Genomic DNA, 27,999 nt, shown 5'->3' with positions numbered 1-27,999 from the left:
ACCTGAAAAGCAACCTCATATTAGACAGAGGTTAAATTATAAATTTTTATAGAGACTTATGAAAAAAGAATGAAGGAAAATGGGTTTAAAAATGATGACAGAACAAAGAATAGTTTAATTACAAAAATCTTCTAAAAAATTTGTGAACATTTTTATGGTTTCTTAAAATATTTGTTTTAATTTCAAATTCTCTTCCATTTACTGGAAAATCTTTGATATATCAAAAAAGCAAAGTGATTTTGAACTGAACAAATAAATGACTATAAAGGAAAATCTATATATATGTATCAATACTATACAAGTTGCTACCGATTCATCAGCATGCACATTTGCAAATTCTCGAGTGATATCCTTATTACATTCATCCATATTAACACATGACAGTCTGGTATAACGGCTGTATTAATTTATTCTAGATGGAATCCTACGGTACATCAAAATTCTGTTCTTTTTGAAATTTTCTATATTTAATATTTAAGAGTGGCTAGATAACCACAATTTAAGGAAGACATTCATTACCCATTTGGGATCAAAATTTTGGTATCTTTCTGTATTAGACTTTTATATGCCAGCCAAACCCTTAATGGCAATGATATTTAAATAGTCTTCTTACTGCTAAATGTTACATAATAGATAACAAAAAGAATTATATTTAAATCAAATGGATGATAATTAAAGTTCAAAGTTTTGACCAAGATCAGTTTAGTTGAATTTATTAATATTTGACATTCAATGTGTTAATTATATTGTAAATATTATCCCAGAATTCTGTATGTATGTTAATAACTATCTATTGTTACGTACAATGTTGCATATAAAACACGTTTTTATGAAGTTAATATTGAGCTCTTCGTACGGCTGTTATCCTTTAAGGATAAAGCTTTTCTCATTTTTTACAAAAGGAAATTTGACTAGATTATAAAATATATCAAATTATAGCAATTAAATAACTTGCTTTGCATTAAATTAATTTAAATTTCTTATAATAAAAATTTAACGTAAAATGCTTAAGTAATATAATTTTGTTCTTTATAAAGATTACGGACTAATATATCTACTTCCTATATTTTAAAACTGTTTACAATTATTACTTTCTTTAATTTACAGATTTTGTATTTTGAACACAGCTTAAAAATCTTGACTTTTAAATATATTGCTTTTTTTTTTCTTTTATTCTAGAACTACATAACCATCTATTATAATTATCTAGCTAGGATGTAGAATTATCTAACAATCTGTGATTTTAAACTAGATTCCTTCCAATATGGCAGAATAAACAAAATAAATCACAAATTCATCTTCAAATTAGTATTCTGAAAGACTTCTGTTTCATTTTAAACTAACTCTAAACATTTAATAAATATGATTTTATATATATATATATATAATTATAATGATTCGTGACTAGATTATAAAAATAACAAATCAAAAACAGAAATATTGGCATTCTGATTAACAAAGTATAATAATATGGACTGTACAGTTTTAAATGTTATTCATCTCTTTATATTGAGAGAAGACTGATACCTGAAAAATAAAGATACATGTCAATTAAAAAATATAGTAAAATGACATATGGTAAATTTTAAGTATTTTTGACAAAAGTCAAATGTATATCAATCAATATGCTGACACACCGTGGGCAAATGTTTAAGCATAAAAGCTTCGTCTTGTAATTCGAAACCAATGCCGTATCATCTGATGATACGGCATTGGTTTCGTACCCATAAAAAAAACCAGTTTAATTCAAATAGGCATTCAAGTATAGAAAGGACACTTTTTCAAATATTTACTTAATTTATAATTAAAGAATAATCAAAATAAAAACTATAGTTATAAGTGTAAAAACAATACATATTTAAAGCAGTAGTGTTTCTTTCTATTTCAGTCAAGTTCAAATTTGAAATTATCCATCCAAAAAAATCCATTCCCAGTACTTAAACATCTTTTAGATGTAACTAATCTGTATGCAATATCTAAACTTATTGTATACTATTCTAGATAATATTTTTAAAATTAACAAAAGAACAATAATTTGCCTCTTTTTTACAGTGAAAAATCTGTTTATGTTCATGTATTTTTTTATTACAAATTTAATAATATTTAATAAAAAAGATATGTATGTATAGTCAGCCAGAATGCCATATTTTATAAGGTGCCAGCTAATCAATGTAAGGATTTAGTTTCAAACCTAATTTATCAATAGTAGAGAACAATTTCCAAACTCATACTATCTCCATTACAGATAAGAGAGCCTGACATATCTGAAATGGACTGCTGATAAAAATTTCCTATAGTTTTTCACTTTAATTCGATCTTAGGTCGTCCATAGTGGAAGGGCCTAACATCCTTGGTCATCCAGACATCTGAGATCACCTCTAAAAAATCTGACATGACTAACATTATGTTCTTATTTGGTACAGGCAAGGGACAGTCAGAAGATACAGATGAAGATTAAATTTTACAATATGTTTTATCAGGTAATCAGATAAAAAAGAATACTGAGAAGTCAGATTTGGCATCATCAGCCAGTATTGTTTGACTCACTCAACATATATCCCAAATGCTCAAGTGCAGCATTAATTTATTATTTCCAGATATTGCAACACTTAGTATTAAGATATTTGAATGTACTTAGAAATAGGTCCTATAATTCTTTAAAGTGTTGTCCATTAGCTTCTTACTTATTTAGAGTTTGAAATGTTATTCTTCAAGTCTATAATAAATAAACGTTTACAATTGAAATGCTTCTTGCAACTTGTAGCAAGGCGCTAACAAGTATGGCAGGCAGAATCATCTAACTTTTTATACTACTACTTGCCCATATGTTTTTATTTGATTATATATTTTTTCTAGGCAGAAATTCTGATGACAGCATCTTAAATACCGCAAAAAACATTCATGTATGTCAAAGAGCTTCATTTTTAAAGGAAACAATATATTCTTTCTTACTTACTGTAAATTAATTGAAATAAAATTTTAAATCATACACTTACTTTATCTTTCAATTGTTGGCAGAGTTGAAGACCGACCGAGAATAAAATGAGGGCTTCATTTAACCATGGAACGAATGATTCGGCCTAAGGATAAATTATATTTTCTGTATTTAATGATATTAAAAAATTTTTAAACTAACAATTCTAATACATATTCAATGAACTTTTATTTTTAAATTTAATTTTTTCAAAAATTTCAAAATCCAATATGTAATGTGAACAATAAAAAGTGGTACTGTAATAAATGTTCCATTTTGAGTAGAATAGATTTTCTTCTCCTAGTAAACAAGGATGGGTTCAATCTCCAATTACAGAGCAATTCAAACATCTGGTTTTAGAAGACTATTCTACTGTACTCAGAAAATAGGAGTTAAACTTTAAGGATACCCATCCCTTTAGCATGTGCTTGCATGGCACTACATTTAATTTGAATATTGGGAGTGCATATAGTGATGCCAGATTTGGCTACTTTGCACAAAATATGGGTCCTTTTTTACTCTTGGTGCCAGAAAATATCTTCTTTTTCAAACAATCTTCAACAGAAAAAAAATCATGGATTTCTAGCTTCTGTTTTGTTTAACCACTCTGATATACTGCTCAACACTTAATGAGGAGACAATATTTGCCATTTTTGTTTTCAAAATCATTTAGAACATTAATTTGTTTTTTGTAAATTCATTTGAAATATTATAATTTAGAGATCTTGATTGCCTATTAAGCCTTAGTAGAATTGTTCCCTTAGTGATTTGTATTAACATGAGTTGATTGTAGCGTAAGAGGCTGATGTTAGACCTAAATACAAATTGATAGAATCTGCAGACATGTTAGGACTATCAGCATCAGTATTAGTATTTTATGCAAGATCAGTCTGAACACAAAGGTGCACAGGGATACCATTTTTGGCATCATTTTTGCATTTCTAACAAGTATCCATTGTCTAAATTCATTTGTATAATTTCTGGTAAGTCAGACCAATTCTATGCAGGACACACAATTTGAATATTTGACAATTTGTAAATTTAACTGTGAGTAAAGAATATTTATTCCATTTTAAAAGTCTTATTGGGTTGTAAGTTTTATTTACAGAATATGACATTTATATTTAAATCAAAAAGCATACTCTTTTAAAACTGATTTTTTAAAAAAAATTTCTGTTTTTTTTGTTAATCAACTAAATCAAGGCTTCTCAAGAATATTTATTTGGGAGGTTTATGGGTAAATTGATGTATCTTTGTGTTTTTATTTATGTTTAATCACATTTTATTTTATATCGATACAAAGTAAGAAAGAGGTTGGTAATTAAATCTAATTTTGGAAAGGGTAAAAAAGCAAGAAACATAAAGACCTTTAAAATTCAAATTTTAATTTACAGTTATACATTAGTCTAAATTTCTAGTTACAACTATAAATATAATACTTTTAATAAAAATTGCCATATTTCTTCAGATTTCAAAACCATAATGCATTTTAACCTTAAACCAATTTATGGAAGAAGAAAAAATTTTAAGTTTTATTTTTTATTAAGTAATAACAGGTCTGAAAAACAGCATAATTAATGTGTGGTAGCTCTTCTGTATGTATCATATTTCTTTTTAATGATATTTTAAAGATCATTTGAATTGATGCTACTATTGAACAATATAGCCAATGACATCTTTGGTGCATATTTACTATATATGATACATTTTCTTATCCAAAATAGAGATGTATCTTAGAAGAAAGGAAAAGTGATAATTTAAATTAATTCTATACATATTTACAAGAAGTTCAAAAGAATAATTCTGAAAGCTTGTTTAATATAGATTTTTAGATTAGACAAGCAGTTCTGCTTGAAAGTACAAGATTTCCATATTTCATTAGCAAATTTTAACAATTTCAGGCATGTTCTAGAATATGTATAAGACTTGAATAATACTGTCCAATAATGCTCAACTTCTATAAGACAAAAATTAGGTGACTCAGATAGTGGTTCAATTTATTCAGTTATGGCAATGGGACAAATGGGTGATATGCTGAAAGGGAAATCACTCCCAGGAGGTTTTTTATGAGTACTGGCCCTTATTTAGGTGTTACTAACATGAAAAAAACCCACTTGGCCTGCCTGTTGGTAAAGCACAAACCCATGACCAACTACCAGTGTTCAGTGGCTTCATCCATTTGGCCACTGGTGGAAACTCTAATCCTAGGATCTACTAGGTCACTGTTTCTAGTAGTTGCACTTCAAACTTAAAAATTTTTTTCCTTGAAGCAGTTTTGTACTTTTAGTAATACATGTAAGAAATATTATGGCATTATTTAGCACTGAAATACCTGCCCTAGGTGACACCGTTGAAGTGTCATTGTAGATTACCCCAAGCAAAATCACTGTACATGTAACTAGGTCACAAAGATGATTAAAAATCTTTGATTAAATTGCAGAGAAAAGGTTTCTGTAGTCTGTAGAATTGAAATTAACTTACTTTACATTTAAGGAGAAAATATTTTGTAAAACCAACATGTAATTCTCTGTTTCACATCTGTGTTGATTTTGTTTTGCCAAAACCAAACTGCTGTGTAAAGTGATAAAATGAAACTACTGAGTAAATAGAATTATATGTATCAATAGACAGTATATATGGTAAATATATTTCTGAGAAATAGTTATCACTGTTATAAAACAGATATGAAATATAACAAATGTTAAATACCTGCAAAACATCAAATTTTGTTTGTCCTTGCGAATCTTTTTGTATGTGATAGACGGCAATCACCAACTTGTGAGACTGAATATAAAAACTGACGGCCAGATCAAGTGGAAGAGGTGGTTGAAGCGATTTCTGCAAAATGAATTAATGAGTTGCATTATAAAAATATGAAGTTTCTATCATATTTATGTAAGAATGAAAAATAGATATGGAATAAATTTGCTTAAGAAATAGCCTTATTGTACTGTACATAATACTCAATTTGGTTTGTTTAAAATAGAGAATTAGTTGTTGCTCAAGATATTCTTAACCAGCCATAAAACAAATTCCAAAATCTTTATAAATTTCAGTCATTAACCCATATGTTAAATTTGTGTATACATTTTACAAGTTTTTGTATTATATTTTAATATTATATATCAATTAATTTAATATATTAGTTGATTGATTACTTGAAGTATTAGTCTTATTTACAAGAATGATTTTCAATTTTTTTGGACTTGTAACAGACTTGAAAAATTATGTAAAGGTTATAGCATGATTTTTCAAGTGATCAGTTTGTATTTAATACTATGGACCACTTTATTATTAAATGTTAGAGCCAACTGACAAATCAATTATAAGCTATTTTCAATCAAAATCAAAGCATCTTGCTCAGGATATTATTAACATTAATCTGCAGTTATTGAAAAAAAGAAAAAATTCCTGTCAGTGCAATTATTTCTTTCAGCTTGAAATATGAAACCTGCAAATCTCTTGTAATCTCCAAGGTTTTTCCATTGCTTTTGATAGTGTTGAAATCACAATGAAAACAAGCATTTACTTATCATATTTTAACTTAAACAAAAGGGAAAAATCCCTGCTCATCGTTGACGATTGCCACAGTAAATCTACTGTTAAACATTAAATTACCCACAGTCAAAAGTAGGATTCAACTTTTGACTGTTCTCACCCAAAGATGGCTCACTGGATTGAAAATGTTAGGATTAAAGGCACATTGATTAATTCAGTAGTAGTTCATCCTTAAATCCACTTCATATTTACAATAGAAATGACAAGATCATTAATTCTTTTTACCTGTATGTCATTAATTAACATTTTACTTTTTTGTTTTTACAGTCTATGTTAAAAAAAAAAGAAATAAATAGATTTAAAAGACAATTATTTGACCATATTTATATATGAAAAAACAAGGTAATAGAATTACAGATAATTTAGGAAGAGAAATTAACCAATCATGGAACAATTTCATTTATTATACTTTCTAAACCTTCTGATACCCCGGGATGATAAATCAACGCTATCTCCAACCTATTAACCGGAGTAAAATTTATTCTAAAATTCGCTAACGTTTTCGTCGCCCCTTCTGAGCCCAGAAGGGAGCGACGAAAACGTTAGCGAATTTTAGAATAAATTTTACTCCGGTTAATAGGTTGGAGATAGCGTTAATTTCATTTATAGAGGATGTTATGGATCGAAAAGTTTTAAAACAGAAGTAACAGCAAAAAAGAAAATAAGAATATGATGAGACATAGAACAGAAAAAAACAGTCAAACCAGATCAGTGAGTAAAGAATTTTTGATATTTTGTACAAAACTTTTTTTTTAGTAGTTTTATCCTTTTATACAGGCATGGATTAGAAAATGTTACAATAATTACATTACACACTGTTTTTTGGATGCTTTATGTTGTATTAATGGTGTATTAATAGTAGACAGTAAAGAAAATGTAAGTAATTTTTTATTTTATCTCACATATTGTTGGGTGTAATATCATTGTTTAAAACTTTTTATACAATTGTTATAGAATGTCATAAACCTGCTGAAGAGGGGTCTACAGATCCAAAACAAGCAAAAAGAGTGTACAGGTGAAAATAAAGATATTTTGTTTGACCTTTTGACTAAGACTTCCTCCATTTCCTAATCAGAAACCACACCAGTATAATAAGTCCTACTTATGAACAAGGTCAAAGTAGAAAACAAAAAATATGACCAGATCATTTTGTAATTACTTAGCAAACATCCGTTTTTTTAAATCTCTCTCTCTATTAGAGAATAAGAACAATTAGAAATTCTGAGTATATGTGGAAATAATTAAGTTTAAAACAAGTGACAATCAGAAGAAAGTTACAGAAAAGTCTTGACAGGAATTCTCAAATTTTATTGCACAAATGCTGTTTTATGTTGAAATCGTATGTGGCTACTGAAATTGTGTTTGTGTTATTTATATATATATAATACAATCTTTTCTATGATAGTTGGCCAATACAAATTTCTGAACACTGTTGATAATGCATAGAAGTACAGTAGATCCCCATATAAGACGGATTCGTTTAACACGGCGGAAAAATTGTGATCGTGTTCATATAGCACGCTAAAAGAAGCTCGTATAACACGGTAAAAGAATGAGACAGATTGTCGACAGGATTGGTCGAATCTGGACCAATAGTAGACATTGCACAAATCATTGAGTTTAAATGAGCAGTGGACCTACTAAAAAACATTTTTTATTCAATGGCCATAAAAACTATATTTCTATTAATAATTCAGTGAAGTTCAAAGTTCAGCGAATTTTTCGCAGAAAGAATAACTTATCGGGAAACGTGTCTGCCATTCGACGAGCCGCTCCGCGGCAAAAACAAGCTTAAGCAACGGCGTCTTCAAACGGTGCGCACTCGGTAAATATTCCTCCAATTTTTTGTTTATAGCATAGTTTATATGGGTTATTCTCAAAAAATTACGTGTGTTTTGGAAAAGTTTGAGTCAAATTAGTCTAGAATCGATTAATTTTATGGAAGAAAACCTTTCAAACAGATGTACCCCTAGACTGCACAAGTGCCGGGCTGTGAACAGCTCATGTATTTGTAAAATCTAAGTGACTCGTACAACACGGAATTCATACGGTTCGGGGGTCTACTGTACATTTTATTGAAGTAAAAAATTAAAATGACAAAGTTTATCTTGCAACACACTAACTGAAAAACTACTGATCTACAGTATAATAAGACCTTATTTTACAATATTCTTAATTAATTTTATATTTTAAATAAAAAAAATATAAATAATTACAGTCAGAAAGATGTTATAAATTTTTGGTTATATGACTGAAATTTATAATATAAAGCATTTCAAACAATACACAAAGAAATAATTTAAAATGCCGTTAAAAACAATAGAATGATGATTTGCATGTCCTAAAGAAATTATGTTGAGTAATACAATTTTGATCTTACTATTAACACAGTAATTAAGGAAAAAAATAAATTCAATTTAAACTACTTTTGTCAAATGAGGAAAATGTTTGATTTTTCTTTTTGAATTAGTGTATTTTGTCTGTAAACATAACACATTTTACAGATTTTATAACTTAATTAATTTTCTGTAAATGTAATGTCATTTCTATAAAATAACATGATGATCATCTATTGAGATACATTCTCTACAACAAATAAAATTTATCTAATTGTCTAGATCAAATCAGTTGATACAAGTAAACATCATATCAAACCTCTCCTATTATTCAATTCTTGAAACTTATTAAAATACTTTTTGTTACTTATTATTGTCATAAATGACACTAATTTATAAGCATAAATTAAAATATACTAAAAAATTTTTTAAAACGAACCATATTCCTACTGTTCTGTAAATCATCCATGGTCCTTTTTTTAGGTACAATTAAGCTTGTTCTACCACGCTGTAAACATCCCATCAAGCTATTTACCATCTGAAATTAAAAAACTTTATGAAGATAATTCGAACATCAATCAAGATACCTAAAATCATCATCTGACTGATCTTTATAGCAGTCAGTAATAGAATTGCTGTCTAATAGGTAATGATGCCAATGTCAAATGATTATCACCTTCATCTACAAAATGTCTGTTAAGCCATGCACCACAGGCAGATTATTGCTATTGCAGTAACGTGTGGTAGAAGAGGAGTTCAACTGCAACATCCATACTGAGCACTAATTTTGCACCCTGCTATTGGATGACTGATCACAAACTTTTTGTCTGCTGTCCTCTTCAAGTGTTCGGGTCAACCAAAAGATGTAATTAACACATGTTATGAGTTCTCATAAATCCATATGCTGTTTTTACTGATCTTAGAGAAGCACTATCATATACTCAGGGCCCATCTGGGCACACATTAAGCCCATATCTTCTTTCATTCTGACTAATGACATCTTGCAAAGTATATGGATCACCCTTCTAAATCTGAAGTGATTACAGTCTTGTTGCATACAAAGATATTACCTGTAAAACTATTTTACCTATGGTGTTTGACTTATGGGACACCCTGTAGATCTAATATATGCTATTATTAGCGAGGTTGAGGCCAAAGTTTTAAACGCAAAAAAGTGTATGTCGGACATTCAGCGCCGCTTTCCTGTGAGCCTAGAAGTTTGACGATGGCGTTTGGAAAGTCAGTGGAATCGTGCTCGACATTCCAAACACCGTTGTCAAACTTCTAGGCTTACAGAAAAGCGGCGCCGAACATCCGACATACACATTTTCTCATTGAAAACTTGGGCCTCAATCTCGCTATTTTCCTCATACTCTTACGTTTACACTTAACCTCTTCAAACCAAGTTTTCATCCAGTAACAACAAATATAAATGTTGTAAGATTTCAATTAATGTTTACAAAATTTTTATTTGTGTGAAAACATAGTTCTTTCAAATAAGTTGACACTAATGTAAATAAAAACATGCCACTTTGCCTTCTGATAAGTCTGATTGAAATGCACTTTGGCTGATATTCATCTGATAACTGATTCCTCTACATAACATAGTTCTGATTAATTTTAGTATAGGATGAAGAGATACATAAATATATATTCTACACACCTAAAAATTAAATTTTCTTTAGAGTTTAGCACATTAATATATCCCTCTTGAATTAACCTCTTCATATATATATGTCTTTGGAAGAATTAGAAACAAAAACATTCTGAATAACAATACCTTGAATAAAAGTTTGTAATGTTGAATCTAAAGTGTATTAACATTGACCTCTTGTGTACAGCATAAGGATATATATCCAGAGGCTTTGGATGGTCATGATTGTGTTGACATTTGACCTGCCGAGCAGATTTTGTGGGACAGAAATCCTCTAAATTTGATTAATTGTGGGTTAGGTTAATTAATTAATTAATTTTCTGTAAATGTAATGTCATTTCTCTAATGGTTCCTTAGGTTAGGTTAGGTTTGACAAGGAAAATCCAATGTCAAACACTTTGGATGTAGTGCAGTTTTTTTGTATATCTTGAAATATGGATCAGTGGACTTATATAAGAAGAGAACAGTTCAAGAAAGATCAAGTTAGCAAACTCTTCAAGCAGGCAAATTTTTTAAGTTGCCTGCTTGAAAAATTATTAAAAAAGATTAATTACATCCAGTTTTACAAAATGATAAAAACAGTATTTTTTCACTAAAGGTATCTCATGATAACTATGTAGCAGAGATATAAGAGACTTATCACACTGTTACTGTGGACATTAAAATGATATTTCTATAGTTAAACAGCAACTTTATTTCTGGTATACATTTCAGTCCTAAAGACCCTCTTCAACCATATAAAAATAAAATAGATGAGCTATACAAAGAATTATAACTCCTAAAAGAAAAAATTGGTTATGTAATACACAGGACTCAGACCTTTCAAATAAACAGTAACTTCTCACCAAAAACCAACAACGGTGCGTTATCAGATATAATTACAATTTTTCACAAACGTTTTCGAACATAAAAGTTCTTCATCAGGTGAAAAAAACGGACAACTTATAAAAAACGTTCGATGGAACAGATTTTCGAAAGAGCCGTGCGCAAGATTCGAAATGCTACTCGTGCGGATGTCGTCACCGCTGCGCATGGGCGGAAGTGGAAACTTTCCTGTAATGTCATCCGTCATATATGAGCATTTGCCATGCGACGGATAACGATAACTCCTCTTTGCCGTTGATACATTTTTTATCTCGGGCGGTTTTATGTATGTGTACTGCCTCCATCCATCTCAAACGGTGTATAAGGAGTGTGGTGTGGATAATCCTGGCCTCGTCAAACCTTGGCTGTATATCCGGATCTGTGGCGTAACGTGCCAAAGCGGTTGTACATCTTTGGTGACGGATGTCTGCTTTATGCTCTTTAATTCTCGCTCCTAGCGATCTTTTAGTGGAGCCGATGTACCATAAGTCTTCGTCACACCTGTGGTCTTTCAGCGGGATGGCATACACTCCCGGTAGCTTGTCTTGATTGGGGGGGATCTTTGGCATTCCGTAGCATCTGATATATATTCGGGCATCTTTTATAGGTGATGCTGACTTGTTTCTTCTTGGCAACTTCCAAATATAGCTTTCTTAAATATGGATTGTAGGTGAGCGGAATGCTGTCTTTATGCTCTGTTGTTACTTGCTCATGCTGCGTTGACAGTTGGTAATTCCCCCATTTTTTGGTTAATTTACTTATAAGGTTGCAGTACCCATGGCTTTGAGCAATACTGCGTAACGTGTTAATCTCTTTCTGCAGAGCGTGTCTTGTTGAGGAATGGGTGTACGCCCGTTTGACTAAGGTGTTGAATGCTGCTAGTTTGTACGGTATGGGGTCACAGGAGCCTATGGGGATGTACAATTGGTCTGCAAGCGGTTTCCTGTACACTTCTGTGAGGATGGAGGTTCCTTTAACCATGATACTAACATCAAGAAAATGAACATGCGTGTCATTCGCCTGTTCCAGGCCCAGAGTTACGCCGTAGCTGTTGTTATTAAATGAGTCGACGAATGCCGCTATGTCCGGCTTGCTCTTCCACAAGATGAGTATGTCATCCACGTATCTCTTATACAGCTGTATGTTGTGGAGGTGGTTAGGAAGGATTTTCTCTTCAAGTTGCCGTATTACCAGCTCGCACAAATCTCCTGCTACCGGGCTCCCCATTGGTACACCCCTTCCTTGTTTGTAGACCGTACCTCTAAATTGAAAGAATGAGTTGTAGCACAGCAGGTGGGCCATCTCTAATATTTGCTGGTGGAGGTTAGCATCAGCGACTATTCTAAATAGTAGGTCTCGGATGGCACAAAATGCCGGTGGTAGAAGGATCGACGGATATAATGACTTAAAGTCGAGCACCGTAATAAATTGCGGGGGGGTGTCAATCTGCTTGAGGAGCTCTATGAGGCATTGACTATTGGTTACGGTGAACTGGTAGTCTTCTAAGTGTGGAGCGATCAGACGGTGCATGAATTCCTCTAATTTACGTGTTGGTGCTCTCACTTTATCAACTACCGGGCGAATCTGTTGGTCTTGTTTATGTGTTTTGGCGAAACCGAATAGCCTGGGTGTGTCAGGCGAGTCCATTACAATGTTCTTAATTGCCAACCTCTTAGCCAATTTAGTGTTGGAGAACCTCTTCAGCCTTGCATGTAGCTTTTCTACTGTGTTAGTATCTACCTTTTCACACTGGGTAAGATTGATGTACTCCATTAATAACTGGTTATAAGTATGCTGTTTCATCAGTACCATGTGATCACCTTGTCAGGGCCGACAAGGTGAAAACTATGGTACTGATGAAACAGCATACTTATAACCAGTTATTAATGGAGTACATCAATCTTACCCAGTGTGAAAAGGTAGATACTAACACAGTAGAAAAGCTACATGCAAGGCTGAAGAGGTTCTCCAACACTAAATTGGCTAAGAGGTTGGCAATTAAGAACATTGTAATGGACTCGCCTGACACACCCAGGCTATTCGGTTTCGCCAAAACACATAAACAAGACCAACAGATTCGCCCGGTAGTTGATAAAGTGAGAGCACCAACACGTAAATTAGAGGAATTCATGCACCGTCTGATCGCTCCACACTTAGAAGACTACCAGTTCACCGTAACCAATAGTCAATGCCTCATAGAGCTCCTCAAGCAGATTGACACCCCCCCGCAATTTATTACGGTGCTCGACTTTAAGTCATTATATCCGTCGATCCTTCTACCACCGGCATTTTGTGCCATCCGAGACCTACTATTTAGAATAGTCGCTGATGCTAACCTCCACCAGCAAATATTAGAGATGGCCCACCTGCTGTGCTACAACTCATTCTTTCAATTTAGAGGTACGGTCTACAAACAAGGAAGGGGTGTACCAATGGGGAGCCCGGTAGCAGGAGATTTGTGCGAGCTGGTAATACGGCAACTTGAAGAGAAAATCCTTCCTAACCACCTCCACAACATACAGCTGTATAAGAGATACGTGGATGACATACTCATCTTGTGGAAGAGCAAGCCGGACATAGCGGCATTCGTCGACTCATTTAATAACAACAGCTACGGCGTAACTCTGGGCCTGGAACAGGCGAATGACACGCATGTTCATTTTCTTGATGTTAGTATCATGGTTAAAGGAACCTCCATCCTCACAGAAGTGTACAGGAAACCGCTTGCAGACCAATTGTACATCCCCATAGGCTCCTGTGACCCCATACCGTACAAACTAGCAGCATTCAACACCTTAGTCAAACGGGCGTACACCCATTCCTCAACAAGACACGCTCTGCAGAAAGAGATTAACACGTTACGCAGTATTGCTCAAAGCCATGGGTACTGCAACCTTATAAGTAAATTAACCAAAAAATGGGGGAATTACCAACTGTCAACGCAGCATGAGCAAGTAACAACAGAGCATAAAGACAGCATTCCGCTCACCTACAATCCATATTTAAGAAAGCTATATTTGGAAGTTGCCAAGAAGAAACAAGTCAGCATCACCTATAAAAGATGCCCGAATATATATCAGATGCTACGGAATGCCAAAGATCCCCCCCAATCAAGACAAGCTACCGGGAGTGTATGCCATCCCGCTGAAAGACCACAGGTGTGACGAAGACTTATGGTACATCGGCTCCACTAAAAGATCGCTAGGAGCGAGAATTAAAGAGCATAAAGCAGACATCCGTCACCAAAGATGTACAACCGCTTTGGCACGTTACGCCACAGATCCGGATATACAGCCAAGGTTTGACGAGGCCAGGATTATCCACACCACACTCCTTATACACCGTTTGAGATGGATGGAGGCAGTACACATACATAAAACCGCCCGAGATAAAAAATGTATCAACGGCAAAGAGGAGTTATCGTTATCCGTCGCATGGCAAATGCTCATATATGACGGATGACATTACAGGAAAGTTTCCACTTCCGCCCATGCGCAGCGGTGACGACATCCGCACGAGTAGCATTTCGAATCTTGCGCACGGCTCTTTCGAAAATCTGTTCCATCGAACGTTTTTTATAAGTTGTCCGTTTTTTTCACCTGATGAAGAACTTTTATGTTCGAAAACGTTTGTGAAAAATTGTAATTATATCTGATAACGCACCGTTGTTGGTTTTTGGTGAGAAGTTACTGTTTATTTAGCGCGGTGTGCGATTGATGAGTAAAGACCTTTCAAATAACTATTAACTTTTGAACTTGAACTTTGATCACGAGTTGCTGTTAAAATCTAACGAGAAAATATCATCATAATTTCCTTTTTCAATTTATTTAAATAATGATACAACAAAGAACACTTTGAGTGATCTAAAATTGTGATATTAACAAGAGGATATTGAATATATATTAAAAAATAAGAAATGTAGAATTCTTAAATTTTCTGTAAGAGTTGAAACTCATAAACAACCCATTGGACATTGATAGATATCAAATACTATGTATGACCTTGAACAATACCTAAAAAGACTTACAGATGTTAGCAAATTCTTGTTTCAGTGTTAATAACAGAGATAAGTTCTTAGATAATATAACAGTTTAGTTATATTACCTAATTATAAAATGGCGTCATTTGATGTAAAAAGTATGTACCTGTCGATTACACATGATAGAGAATATGTTAAATAGTCTAGGTCTTATAACTATTCATAGTAAATTTGATGTATTTATAATAATTACTTTGAATACAAAAATGAATATTACAGACAGAGATGAGTTCTTGCATAGGTCTTAAATTAGCAGAATTAGCTATGATAAATATTCATCAAATAATAAAAATTTTATTAATCATTATGTAGATGATTACCTTATCTATTATATAAAACTGAAAAACTGGGCAGTCTCTGTCACGATATGCCTAAAATAGTCACTAGGGGGGGTGCCCCTAGCTATTATTTAAAATAACAATTAATGCGTTTTTGGCCGCATTTTAATAGGGTTGCCATGAGAAATTCAGTATATTATTATTTTCATTTGTAATAGAAATTTATTATTTATACCACGAAATGACACTGCTGCTGCTGCTAGAATGCCCACTAGGGGACGTCCCAGGCTACTAGTTCTATATAAAACAAACTCTACAAAATGAAACTTGCCTAAATGGAAAATAAATCTTGGACAGAATAATTTACCAGTTTGAATCTAAATTGATTTCTCAGTGGCAAGAGTTACTTCATTGTCTAGAAAATAACTGGAAATACCAAACCACTGTTTCTCACCAACTCTCTAGACCAGTTAATTAATAAAAAACATAATCATGGGCAAATGGGACTTGTTCAAGCACACAGAAAATATATGGACTGGTGCCAACACCTATAAATATATTAGGACCAGCAGTACCGGTGCCTCTGGAAATTTCCCAATGGCACCATCTGCCTCCAAACTTAACCCTCTGTAAAATGGAAATATGTTTAAATGGAATGTTGTGGCCAGTATAATTTTCATTCTGTTTTAAACAGGTTTTACTATATCTGTCAATAATAAATATGAACTTACTATGGACTTCTACAACATTAGAACAAATAATTTGATCAGACAATGTTAATATTCTGCAAAAAATCATATAGTTTAAAACTATTACGGTTGCCAATACTATCTGTACCTGTATAACTTCTTCTGCCGATTTGAAATTAAATTTTCCATTCTCGGCTATGCACGGATAAGAAGAGAAAAGGTGGAGTGCTGCCATTAGGTGATTTCCGGCATCTTGAATCTATAAACAAGTTTTCAAATAAATACTTTTAATGCAAAAATTAATACTCGCAAACACAAATTAGACAATTTGTTATCCACTTTGCCAATTTATGAATTAAAACGATATTTCATCATAAGCAAAATCACATTATATATAAATATGAATAGGAAAAAAATATATAATCATAGATTAGACATAAAACAATTAATACTGTTTAACATATAGGTATTGAAGTTTGAGAGAATATTCTGGGAGATGCTCACCTGTTGAAGTTTCCACTGACAGTCGTTTTGCACGATGGTCCGATGAGACGGATTAGAATGCTTGTATATTTTGAGTTTTATATCCTATGCAAAGATTGAAAATGACCTTTAGAAAAGCATACAAATTTAAAAATAATATTGAAAAATTTTTTATTCTTTTCAATAAAAGCTACTTATTATTGAAATTGGTGTTGAAAACTTTTTTCTTGGTAAATAAAAAAGAAACTGGACAATAATAATTGCAGCTAATTAAATATACAAACACTACATAATTTGGACTAAAGGCATGTTATCAACTTACCATCTTGTATTAAATTTACCTAGAATATGGTGCAATTTATATAGTATTAAATTAGGATATTCTGGAAGAAAAGATTGATCAAGAACAGGACTATAACCTGCAACTCCTGCTAACACAACCATGCAGTTGTGCTGCCAATTAATTGTGTTACCTGGACCTCCATCTGATCTTTGCTTCCAGACCAATAAATTTAGAAGATATAACAATTTGGACACTTGCCAAAATTTAACTGTTAATAAATCTGGCTTGTTATTTAATCAGTAATATAATTTGGGCTTGGTTTCTTATATGACACATTTACATGAATTGTATAGTCCCAAGGATTAATTAACTTATTCAAATAGTAATGACCATACAAATAATTCTAAAATAAGTTAATTAATCCTTGGGACTATTTTCCATTTAGGCAAGACCTATACAGAACCCATGTAATATTCATTTTACTCATGACTTCATGTAAATATATAAATTGTGATAAATTCCCAACTTTCCAATTTATTTTATAACTGGTAACAATTCTCTATCATCAGTATGTGAATTGATGGGTTAAAAATGCAATGCATAAGATATATCAATTAATTGTTTGTTAATTGTTAATCACACTAATTGATTCTACCAGTGTTTAATCATCATTTGTCAATTAATTCTCAAATAATCAGAGGAATCAGTAAATAATCATTCCATTGGAAAAACACCATTGCTTTTTAAATTTAAAATTATTAAATTAACATTAAAAAATTAATAATGCTGAAAGAAATGATTGCATATAATTATTTAATAATAAAGTTATGTAATGACAATCTACTTGTTTAAAAACAAGAAAATTTCTTTTAAAAATAGGTCGACGGTGTCAAAAACGAATTGGCCAGATGTAATGATTAGCTATGAATGAGATTGAAACTTATTTCTAAAAATTTATTACTATACATATAATCAATTAATTTATCAATTAATAGTGGAAAAACACAATCAACAGAAATATTAGTCATGCCATTCTGATCAAATAGATGCAATCAGTATAGAATTGCTAAGAAAGTGTGTACCCTACATTAAAAAAAGATGATATGGGAATGATGAATGGCTCATGGTGGCTCATTTAACTACAAATAACCAGAAACTAAATGTAAAAACATGATTCCGCTATAATTTCAAACAATGAAACAGTTAAATATAAACACTTTGTATAATGAGAGTGAAAGGTCTTCACACTTTATAATTAACAGATTTTTTTCAATTTATTCTATGTCAAAATTAAATTGTTACATCAATAAGTTTAGTCCTCACAGATCATAGTTTTCTGATGCAAACATTAAGGAAAATTGCTAAATATGGATGGTAAAGTGCTTCTAGATTTTGTTCAAGATAGTCAATTAATAATCTTGAACGGCAGATTAAAGGGAGATATTCCGGCGGAATTTACTTTTGTCTCCCCAAATGGTAAATCGACAGTCGACTACGTTATTTGCTCAGAATGTATGTTAGACTACTGTGAGTCTCTGTCAGTCCTGGAAAACGATTTATCGGATCACTTTCCGATTCAACTAGTGTTGAAATACTACAAAGATTTTAGAAGAGAAAAAAGAATTGAAAAAGAACATACATTGAGTATCGACCTTAAACCGTCTTACAATAAACAGAAATTGTTAAATGAGTTCCAAAATATAAAAGAAGAGATGTTAACTTTAGAGGAGGATAATCAGCCAATTGCGAACTATTTGAGACTTACAACAAAATTAGAAGAATACAGATTTGGGAAATGTTTAAGTCCCTATAAGCAAACATATAAATGTGAATGGTACGACAATACATGTTATATCCAAAAAATTAAAAAACAAAAAAGTTTAAAAGCTTTTTAGAAAAACTAACACAAAAGAATCCCTAACGAAATACTTACAAAATAAAAGAATATATATAAATTTAATTAAAGCAAAAAAGAAGAAGTATTTTTCAAATATTAGCAAGATATTAACAGAATCAAGAGATACCAGAGTTTTCTGGTCAACAATTAACGGATTTCGCAAAAAGAAATCAGACTATAGAGCATATACAAGGATAGAACACGACAAGTGGATTAAATATTTCCAGGAATTTTCCGAAAATTATTTGTTAAACTACAATCAAACTCAAATGGAATACAAGCTATCACAAGTAACGAATCATTCAGAATTAATTAAAGTGGAGGAAGTGCAAAATCGGATTAAAAAACTAAAAGACAAATCAACACCGGGACCAGATATGATACCCAATTCGCTTATTAAACTACTTCCACTAGAGCTCATCACCTATGTGACCAAACAATTCAATGAATTCTATAATCAAGGCATAATTCCGGATAAATGGAACGAATTAATTTTTACAATGATATATAAAAAAGGCCAAAGAGATGAACCTTCAAATTACAGACCTATTGCATTGTTATCGAGCCTTCGGAAAATATTTACATCAATTTTAGCTGATAAATTTAATACTTGGACAACCACTAATAACTATAGGAACACTACGCAATATGCCTTTGTGGACAGAGGAGGTACCCAAACTGCACTATTCGTTTTAATGGCATCAATTCAAATACAACTAATCAAGAAAAGACAAAGTCTTTGCTCTTTTCTTGGATCTAGAAAAAGCATATGATTCGATTAGCATAAATGATCTGGAGAATAAATTGATAAAACATAAAGCAGACGAACACTTGATTAAAATGATAAGTTTGTTGTTTGGGAGATACGAGACGATCATTAAACAAGATAATAATGTCTGGCCACCATTCATCACCTATAGAGGTTTATTACAGGGAGACCCTCTATCACCGTACCTTTTTAATTTTTATCTATTCGACTTAAATAAATGTTTCCTAAGAAACGAAGATGGCATCCAAATAGACAACCAAATCATCCACTCAATCTCATACGCAGACGACATTGTATTATTAGCTCCAACGGCTGCTTCACTTCGCAGGAAAATTCAACAAATAACTGAATATTTGGAAAATTTAAAAGTTAAAATAAATCCCAAAAAATCAGTTATAATGATCTTTCGTAATGGCAGTAATTTACCCAAAAAGCATATGTGCTTTTATATTAAGAAAGTAGAAGTGAAAATTGTTAATGAAGTTAAATTCTTGGGAATAACATTCACGCCTAATTTATCCTTTGACAAACAATATAAAAGCTCTATATCAAAGGCAAAAAATTTAATAAATAATCTGATAGTGTTATTCTGCAAAGCTAAAATCAAGAATCTGAAAACTCATTTTCAACTCTTTAATTCAATTATCATTAACTCGATGTGTTATGCATCTCCTATCTGGTCTACAGATAAATTCAACGAATTCGAAAAAATACAAAATACTTTTATTTGCAAAATTTTCCAATTAGAATATAATATACCAGGAAGTGCTCTAAGGATGGAACTGAGTAGATATAAACTAAACACTATATTAATAATAAGGTACATAAAATTTCTACAAAAAATTATAAACACTGATGACCTAACTACAAAATTACTGAATGTGTTATATCAAAAATCAAAGATCACAGATTTAAAACGAAATTGGATAGTACACCTTTCGAAGATATTTAACACATACGGTCTTTCTATGAGTCTATTTATGGATCAGTCATACATCAGTGAACAGCATAATAAGCTATTAATACAAAGAGTAATGGAAAACTCTATTGTCCAAGATATCGATGACATACAGAAACGAAATAATACAAGTTGGTATAAAATAATTTTAAATTACCCATCAAACAATAGCTATATGTTGACGAATCTCTCATTTAATGTTAAAAAGTTTTTTATACAGTTAAGACTAAATAAAAACTGGATAAAATTAAACAATGAATTCTTAGACTACTCTCATACCAAATGCCCAAGCTGTAGTAAGACATTATCTAAATTTCATATTCTCTGTGAAAACTGCAGCGAAAATTGTAATACTCAACAATCAGATAGAGGTCGACTAATCAATTGTTCTAATGAAACGGATATGTATAAGTTCCTCGACATAGCAAACATCAATACTATCTTTAAATTATATAATTATACAAAGCAACGTATGAATAAAAAATGCAGTGTTAATTACTAATCAATGTACTATATATTAGACAACTAACGTTCATTATATATATAGAAAAATTTCTAATGATGGAGGACATATATCTTGTATATGCCAATCACGTCCTTGTAACAGGCGAAAGCCTTATATGATAAATAAACTTTAAATTGAAAAAAAAAAAAAAAAAAAAAAAAAATGTGTTTTTATTTATTTACTAAACGAGTTTATAGCATTAAGATGCTTTTCTGGATAAATTAAAATGAGCTACAGTATATTATGCACTATAAATATAATAAAACACTATTTTCACTGAAGCATGAAGCCTTTTTCTATTTCATTCTTTAATAAATTAATATGACTAGGAAAATCTGTTTGTTATATAAACAATTTTATTGGGCAAAGGAATTTAAAAATAATGGACTACTCAGATTGACAGGTATTACAATGTGCAAATGTTTGTCATTAGTTCAAAACTGTTGCCTCAAATGCATTAAAATCAAGGAAAATAGCAAAAAAAAACTCGCAAATCAAACAGGTGTGACCTTGCCTCAGCTTCTGATTTGCTGTAACAACTGCTGCCTGCTTCTGAAATCATCAAAAAACTATCAAAAGTTAGGAAAATTTGTGAGTTTTGCACATTCTACATTCTACTGGAAGGGACTTTACTCACGTTTTCTGATTTTTGAGTCATCCTCACACTGAGCCAATCAAAATAATACGTAACTTGTGTAGAATTGAACAAATTTAATATGCTTTAGCTGGTACATAAAAATTGAGAAAGAATTAATACATAAATTGGTCAACCATCATCTCTCTCCGCACGTCAAAATACTGTTTGGTTGAATCTTTATGGAATCTCTTCATAGCAGAGTTCTTTCCAGATGATCTAACTTGTAAGTGATCTGCATGCAATTTTGGCATCAGAAACAATAAAGATGGATCAGGATCATTTCCATATTACATAATATTACTTGTGAAGAAATATAAATTATGTAATTTCTTAACACAATTTTAATTTTTGTAAGATTTTAGACTGCTATAAATGGCCATCTTTCTCTTGTAGATTCTTTGAGTCATTATATTGATCAAATCCTACTTTAAATATCTCATCCAATGCAACTGTATAAAGGTACATCTTCAAATGTTGGCAAAAATATTATAAACCTGTTAAAGAATGCAGTTTAAAGTTTCGAAAGACCTCCACAATCAAGTAATTCCATATTTTTATATAAATATATTTAACATACACCTATAGATTTGACCTAAACAATCCGGACAACACAGAAAAACAGAAATATTGTTTTTTGCAACCCGGAAATACACGAAGAGGAATTGTACAATACTTCTGACGTGGCTTTTGATTTCGTGCCGAATATTTTAGTAAATAAAAAGCTGTTTTTATACATTATTCAATAACCGGAAATGCGTACCTCGTGTTACATTTCATACCAACTTCCTATAAATATTCTAAAGTAACAGTAAAATAAAATAATACCCAAAAATCCATGACAATTAACAAAAATATTGAGGTTATTTGACACATAACAATACACATTGCACAGAGCGATGGAACATTAATTAATATTATTAATTATTAATAATGTGAATTGGCTTGTGAAATATTCTTATAGATCATTAATCAGATTCAAATTAGGTTCTGTAATATATAAAACAGCATTGATAAAAAAAATAATTATTGAGAACAGTTTGAGTAAAAATTATATTGATTTTTGAAATATTAAGGATATAAAAAATGCAACAATTTTATCGTTAACTTTTTACATGTCTAGTTTGATGGAGTGACAAACTAGTAAACAGTAATGTCATACAAAACAAAACTTTAGCAATTCTGTGAAAAGAAAACCATATCTTAAAAATACATAAAAATACACAATTTTAATAAATAAAAATGCTTTTGAGGTTATTTTTTAAAACAAGTTTGAATGTATGGAAAAAAAAGTTCTCTCTTTAATAAATTTTGATGTTTATGGAAATTACTTTATACCAAAATCTGATACTTTTCTTGTATTGTTCTTTCAGAAAGATATTTGTGAATGGAAAGAAAAAAATGACAACTATTAGCAAGTACTACAATTATTATACAGTAAGACCTTCTAAAATATACTTTCTACAAAAGAGAAAACAGTCTAAATAGAAATAAATCTCAGAATGGAATAATTTGCAACGTAAAATACTATTATAAGCAGCGTTGCCACAATGAAATTTCAAAACGTACTGAAGCTCCTTCAAAAAATGTACTATTTTCCTTCAAAATGTACCTATTTCTATGGTTGGTTGCTTTTGATATTAATATACTATCATATTCAATTTTTGTGCTTATTTCAAATTCATATTCACGAATACTTGTTAAATATGAATACTTTAAAATTAAATATTTCATAAAAAGATTTTATGAAAATAGTTTGTATGGTTTTTTGTTAAAGTTGATTATTAGTTGCAGCATTAGAAGTTGATTTTTTAAAAATATAATAGTGATAGATAAAAAAAAATTATAAATTAAATATACGTGGACAGATTCAAATTAACAAAAGTTATTTCTTTTACCAAGATTACTAAAATTGAAGTTCATAATTTAAGAATTAAATTATAGTGGTAGAAAATAATATAAAAGTATTTATATTATTTATACTCGTACAATTTCAAAACTATTTTCTGTAATAATTCGACTCTGACTTAAAGGATATTTTGATATTATTGACGACAAAAGTTTAAAATCATTGCTTTCCTTACTTGTCCATTATTTTTGTTTGACAGAGTTGAATTGTTTGGACCACGTGGCGTGAAAAATTTTGTCAAGGTCCTCATGAAAATGTGCAGATGACTGAAACGTTTGACATACGTGTGAAAGAGGACCATTCAGTCAAGACATTTGCACGTGCAACTATCTGTATGTTGTTGACATCCACCGACATACACCATATGTATGTTGTGATTGGGTAAATCAAATTAGCGAGCAGTGAGACTTTATTAACGAGAAAATGCGAAAAAAATTAGTTTAAGGCGTGAAATATTATTTTGTACCATAAATGGTACTAAAATATTATAATGTACTCAAAATGTACTAAAAATCTAAGTGTACTTTCAATGCTCTCGAAAAAACAAAATGTACCCGAAAAGTACAAATGTACTAGGAACGGCAACACTGATTATAAGCCAAAAACTCGTCTAAAACAAACGGAACCGGTCGCATAATATAACCGAAGTAACATGGAATTTTTCTATAGAACAGCAGCTAAATTCTAAATCATAATACTGTAACTTGTAGGTTTAGATTATGATCAAGTTCTACATAACAATCTATCATCTTTGTCTTTGTTCAGATTGCACTTTCATCGTCTAGAAAGTCTTCATAACAATGAAATACTGTCATTTCTCCCCAAACTCCAGAAGAGTTAAAAACACGTACGCACACATTTCGGTGTTTCCGACACACGTCCGAAACAAAACTTTTACGAGAAACGAAACTATAACCGAGGAAAAGTGCCATTATACATTAATCGTAATATTATTCAACGTGCAGAAGAAGCAAAAACATAATCCGCTACAAAAACAAAAACCTTCCAAAATGGAAAATTTGTGTCTGTTTTACGTATTGTCTCAATTACTTTTTTTCGGCCTGTTGGATTTTTATTTGAATATTAAATACATCCAAGTATTATCACATTAGTTTCTTAGTAATTTTACTAATTGTATATCTTGCAAATTTTTTATAAGTCATTTATACTGTTATTGTTTTCATTTATTATATTATCTTAATCTGTGGGTATGAACTGTTATATGGGGGTGGAAATCTTTTGTCCAATAGCATTTCCATGTATACGTAAAATCAAATAAGCAAGTTTTACTGCGTAATTACTGTGTGTCAGTCAGTAAATTTGTAATTACAGAAATACTACAATTGCAGAAGGAATTAGCAGATTTCTACACCAAACTAAAACTAAATCATGCCATTTATACAAAAATAGTCACATACAATAATTATTATGCCCTATAGAAAACAAATATACAGTAGAGCGTCGATAAGTGGAACCAATTGGAGACTGGGGTCCTTCCAGTTAATGATTTGTTCCAGTTTCCGACTTTGTACGAAAAAATACATTAACCAGTCCGATGTTCAAATTTTTCTCCGTTGCGTGTCGCTTCTTGTTGAATTTTCGTCGATTTTAAGCCTAACGAAAATTTTTATAATAATCATCGAGGCTATCGTATCGTTAAAAATTATTTCTGCATTTTGTACAAACAAAATAAATATATTAAAGAATATAAAAAACATGAATATTATACTTTAGAAGTAAATTTAGTATCAAAAACATTCGATTCGCACGACACAGTCCGACTGAAAATCGTTCCACTTTCCGGCCATTCCACTTACCGACGTTCCACTGTATAACTAATCGTCACAAGAGACCGTCATAATTGGTTATTTAATACAAAAAAATAATAAAAAAATTAAATTAGCCCCAAAATCGAAAGAAATAATAGTAATAATGGGGTCATACCTGTAACAAACGGCGAAGTGCTAAGTCACATACTTTAGTAAACTCAAAAATACCGACAAAATAACGTATTAAATGACGATTTCGTAAATCCACGAACGTAAGTAAAAGTTTTTAAAACCTTTCTGTATCTATTTTTGATTGGTTAATCAGCCTCGTGAGAGGCTTACAAAAATTGCTGGAGCCGACGGTATTTCACGTCGCCTCAGCGGGGTATTGGGAATAGTTTTCAACTAGCAATAATCGCGCCTCGGATAAACCTCACTGGCTACGATATCGCCTCTGCGCAAAGCTAACGACGCATCTCTCCGCTTCCTCCATATCCCAAGCTAGATCGCAACGTCTACGGTGTCGTATACATTTCGTCACCTTTTATAACCTTTCTGCTCTGATAATTCCCCCTATTTTGATCTCTTCCCGTTCCCAACGACATAATCCGTCTTGTTTTTAAGAAATATTCGACAGAAGCGGAAAACTATTTCGTTTAGTTTGATTTTTCGTCGACGGACCGTCCGACTGGCCCGTGACGTCACTCGCTTCTATGAGAGATCGCGATCGACCGGTCGGGAAGGAAACGACCGTGTTAAGCCGTTTAACCGTTTTCGATTTCGTTAGAGGAAATTAAACGTTGTAATGTTTCGAATATTCTTTTTTAGGGTTTAACGAACTGGAAATTTATTAATTAACGCATTTATCGTCGCTTTTTTTTTTAAAAATACGATTTAACTTTTATAAACGAATTAATATCGATTACGAAAATAAATTTTAATATTAAATAAATTATAAATTATTAATTAATAAAAGAAATTATTTATTTAATATTTAAATAAATAATAAATTAATTTATTAATTAATTAATTAATAAAAGAAATTATTTCTTTAATACGAAGGGGTCCACGTGATCGAACGGCAACAGGCGATTGGCTAGGCCAAATAGTGTTGCCAACCGAAAGCGAGGTGACAATTTTCGGTCTTCGTTCGAAAACTTTTAAATAATTGATGGAATATACGTTCGATTTTCGTGAATAATTCTTAATTTTCCAGATTTATATAAAAATAAAATATCAGCACTATGAACTCTTAGTTTTAAATCGGATAATTGAATGCAGAGGTGTGCGATTATTCTTCGTTTGCATCTAGTATGTAAATAATGTTTTTGTTTGTTTGTTCGCTATAAACTCCTAGGCCGTTACACCAATTGCTACGAAACTCGGCAGTTACGTTTATATACTTCTAACTTAGATTATGTCGTACATCCCACACCAAAATATTGCATTTCTGTAAATTAATTCATTTCTGTCTACATTAGAGTTGATTTACACGTATCGCCATCTGTTGGCAAAAAATTTAACGAAATCATAAACTAAATATAATTCTTACCAAAAAAACAAGATTAGTTTTTTTAATGTATATTATATTCACTGAGTTACTGCGACAGGTAGAATGTAGGACTTGCCACTCGGATTTTTTCATTTTTGAACTTGCTTTTATGTGATGATAAAGTGTCTAATAACAATAATAATAACTGCCTCCAGTAGCCGAATGAATAAAACAACAGAACACCGGTAGTTCGCTTGTCCTGGGTTTGGGGGCTGGCCACGTGCATTTTCTGGGTTTTCTTCACGTTAGGAAAACCTAAATAGGGGCCAGCTTAACATAAGTCTTCCTGGGATGCATTCTCTTCGGCACATCGCTAACGTATCGCGTTGCCGTAACTAAACTAATTCTAATGAGTGATTATTTATTGTGACATCGTCACAATGCCGGCAGCAACTTTCGATGTTCTCAATTCTTTTAGTGGTGTCTTGTCCCTGCACATCATACTTTTCCTGTTAGGAATAGAGTATTGTCTAACTCCGTTCGGGGGAAACTTGAATCGATGTAATGTGACTTCTTCGTACAATTAATCTGGACTTCCTGCCCTAGCTTTCCATATTTGGTCTCGATTTTCATCTATCTAACTCCTTTCTTGAGAGAAGGAAAGGACAGACAGACAGAGGGAGGAGAATAGAAACTTACAGGCCTACTTTTTTCAAACTGCAGCCCAATAATTTTTCTATAAACGCGTTCGATATTTAGGAGAACATACTTCCCACGTAGTTTATAAAATCTGTTGCAAAAATATAAAAACTATTATCACATAAAAGCAATTATTCTCGAATTTTGACCAGATTATTTTTATTTAAACAGGTTTTATATGAAGAGTTTCGGACGTTAAAGTTAGCAAC

At 31.6% G+C, this 27,999-nt stretch overlaps 1 protein-coding gene and 1 non-coding gene across 2 annotated transcripts in view; both read right to left on the bottom strand.

Moving 5' to 3' along the window:
* Positions 1-714: 714 nt before the first annotated feature.
* Positions 715-27,999, bottom strand: part of rogdi (rogdi atypical leucine zipper) — a 46,371-nt gene continuing 19,086 nt past the window's right edge. Inside the window, exons 5-10 of the mRNA XM_067289403.1 lie at positions 16,897-16,980; positions 16,541-16,651; positions 9,308-9,406; positions 5,684-5,812; positions 2,997-3,080; positions 715-1,527 (exon numbers count right to left, since the gene is read on the bottom strand). Coding sequence (XP_067145504.1) covers positions 1,486-1,527; positions 2,997-3,080; positions 5,684-5,812; positions 9,308-9,406; positions 16,541-16,651; positions 16,897-16,980 — 549 coding nt within the window. The 3' untranslated portion in view covers positions 715-1,485. The remainder of the gene's footprint in view (positions 1,528-2,996; positions 3,081-5,683; positions 5,813-9,307; positions 9,407-16,540; positions 16,652-16,896; positions 16,981-27,999) is intronic.
* On the bottom strand, positions 25,925-26,065 carry LOC136968064 (U4 spliceosomal RNA). Its single transcript, XR_010879591.1, has one exon. It is a non-coding gene; the product is annotated as a U4 spliceosomal RNA (small nuclear RNA).

Source organism: Centruroides vittatus, unplaced genomic scaffold (assembly GCF_030686945.1).
Source record: "Centruroides vittatus isolate TY-2023 unplaced genomic scaffold, ASM3068694v2 contig_1381, whole genome shotgun sequence".
NCBI classification, from domain to species: domain Eukaryota; kingdom Metazoa; phylum Arthropoda; class Arachnida; order Scorpiones; family Buthidae; genus Centruroides; species Centruroides vittatus.
This window is presented reverse-complemented; position numbering and strand designations above follow the sequence as displayed.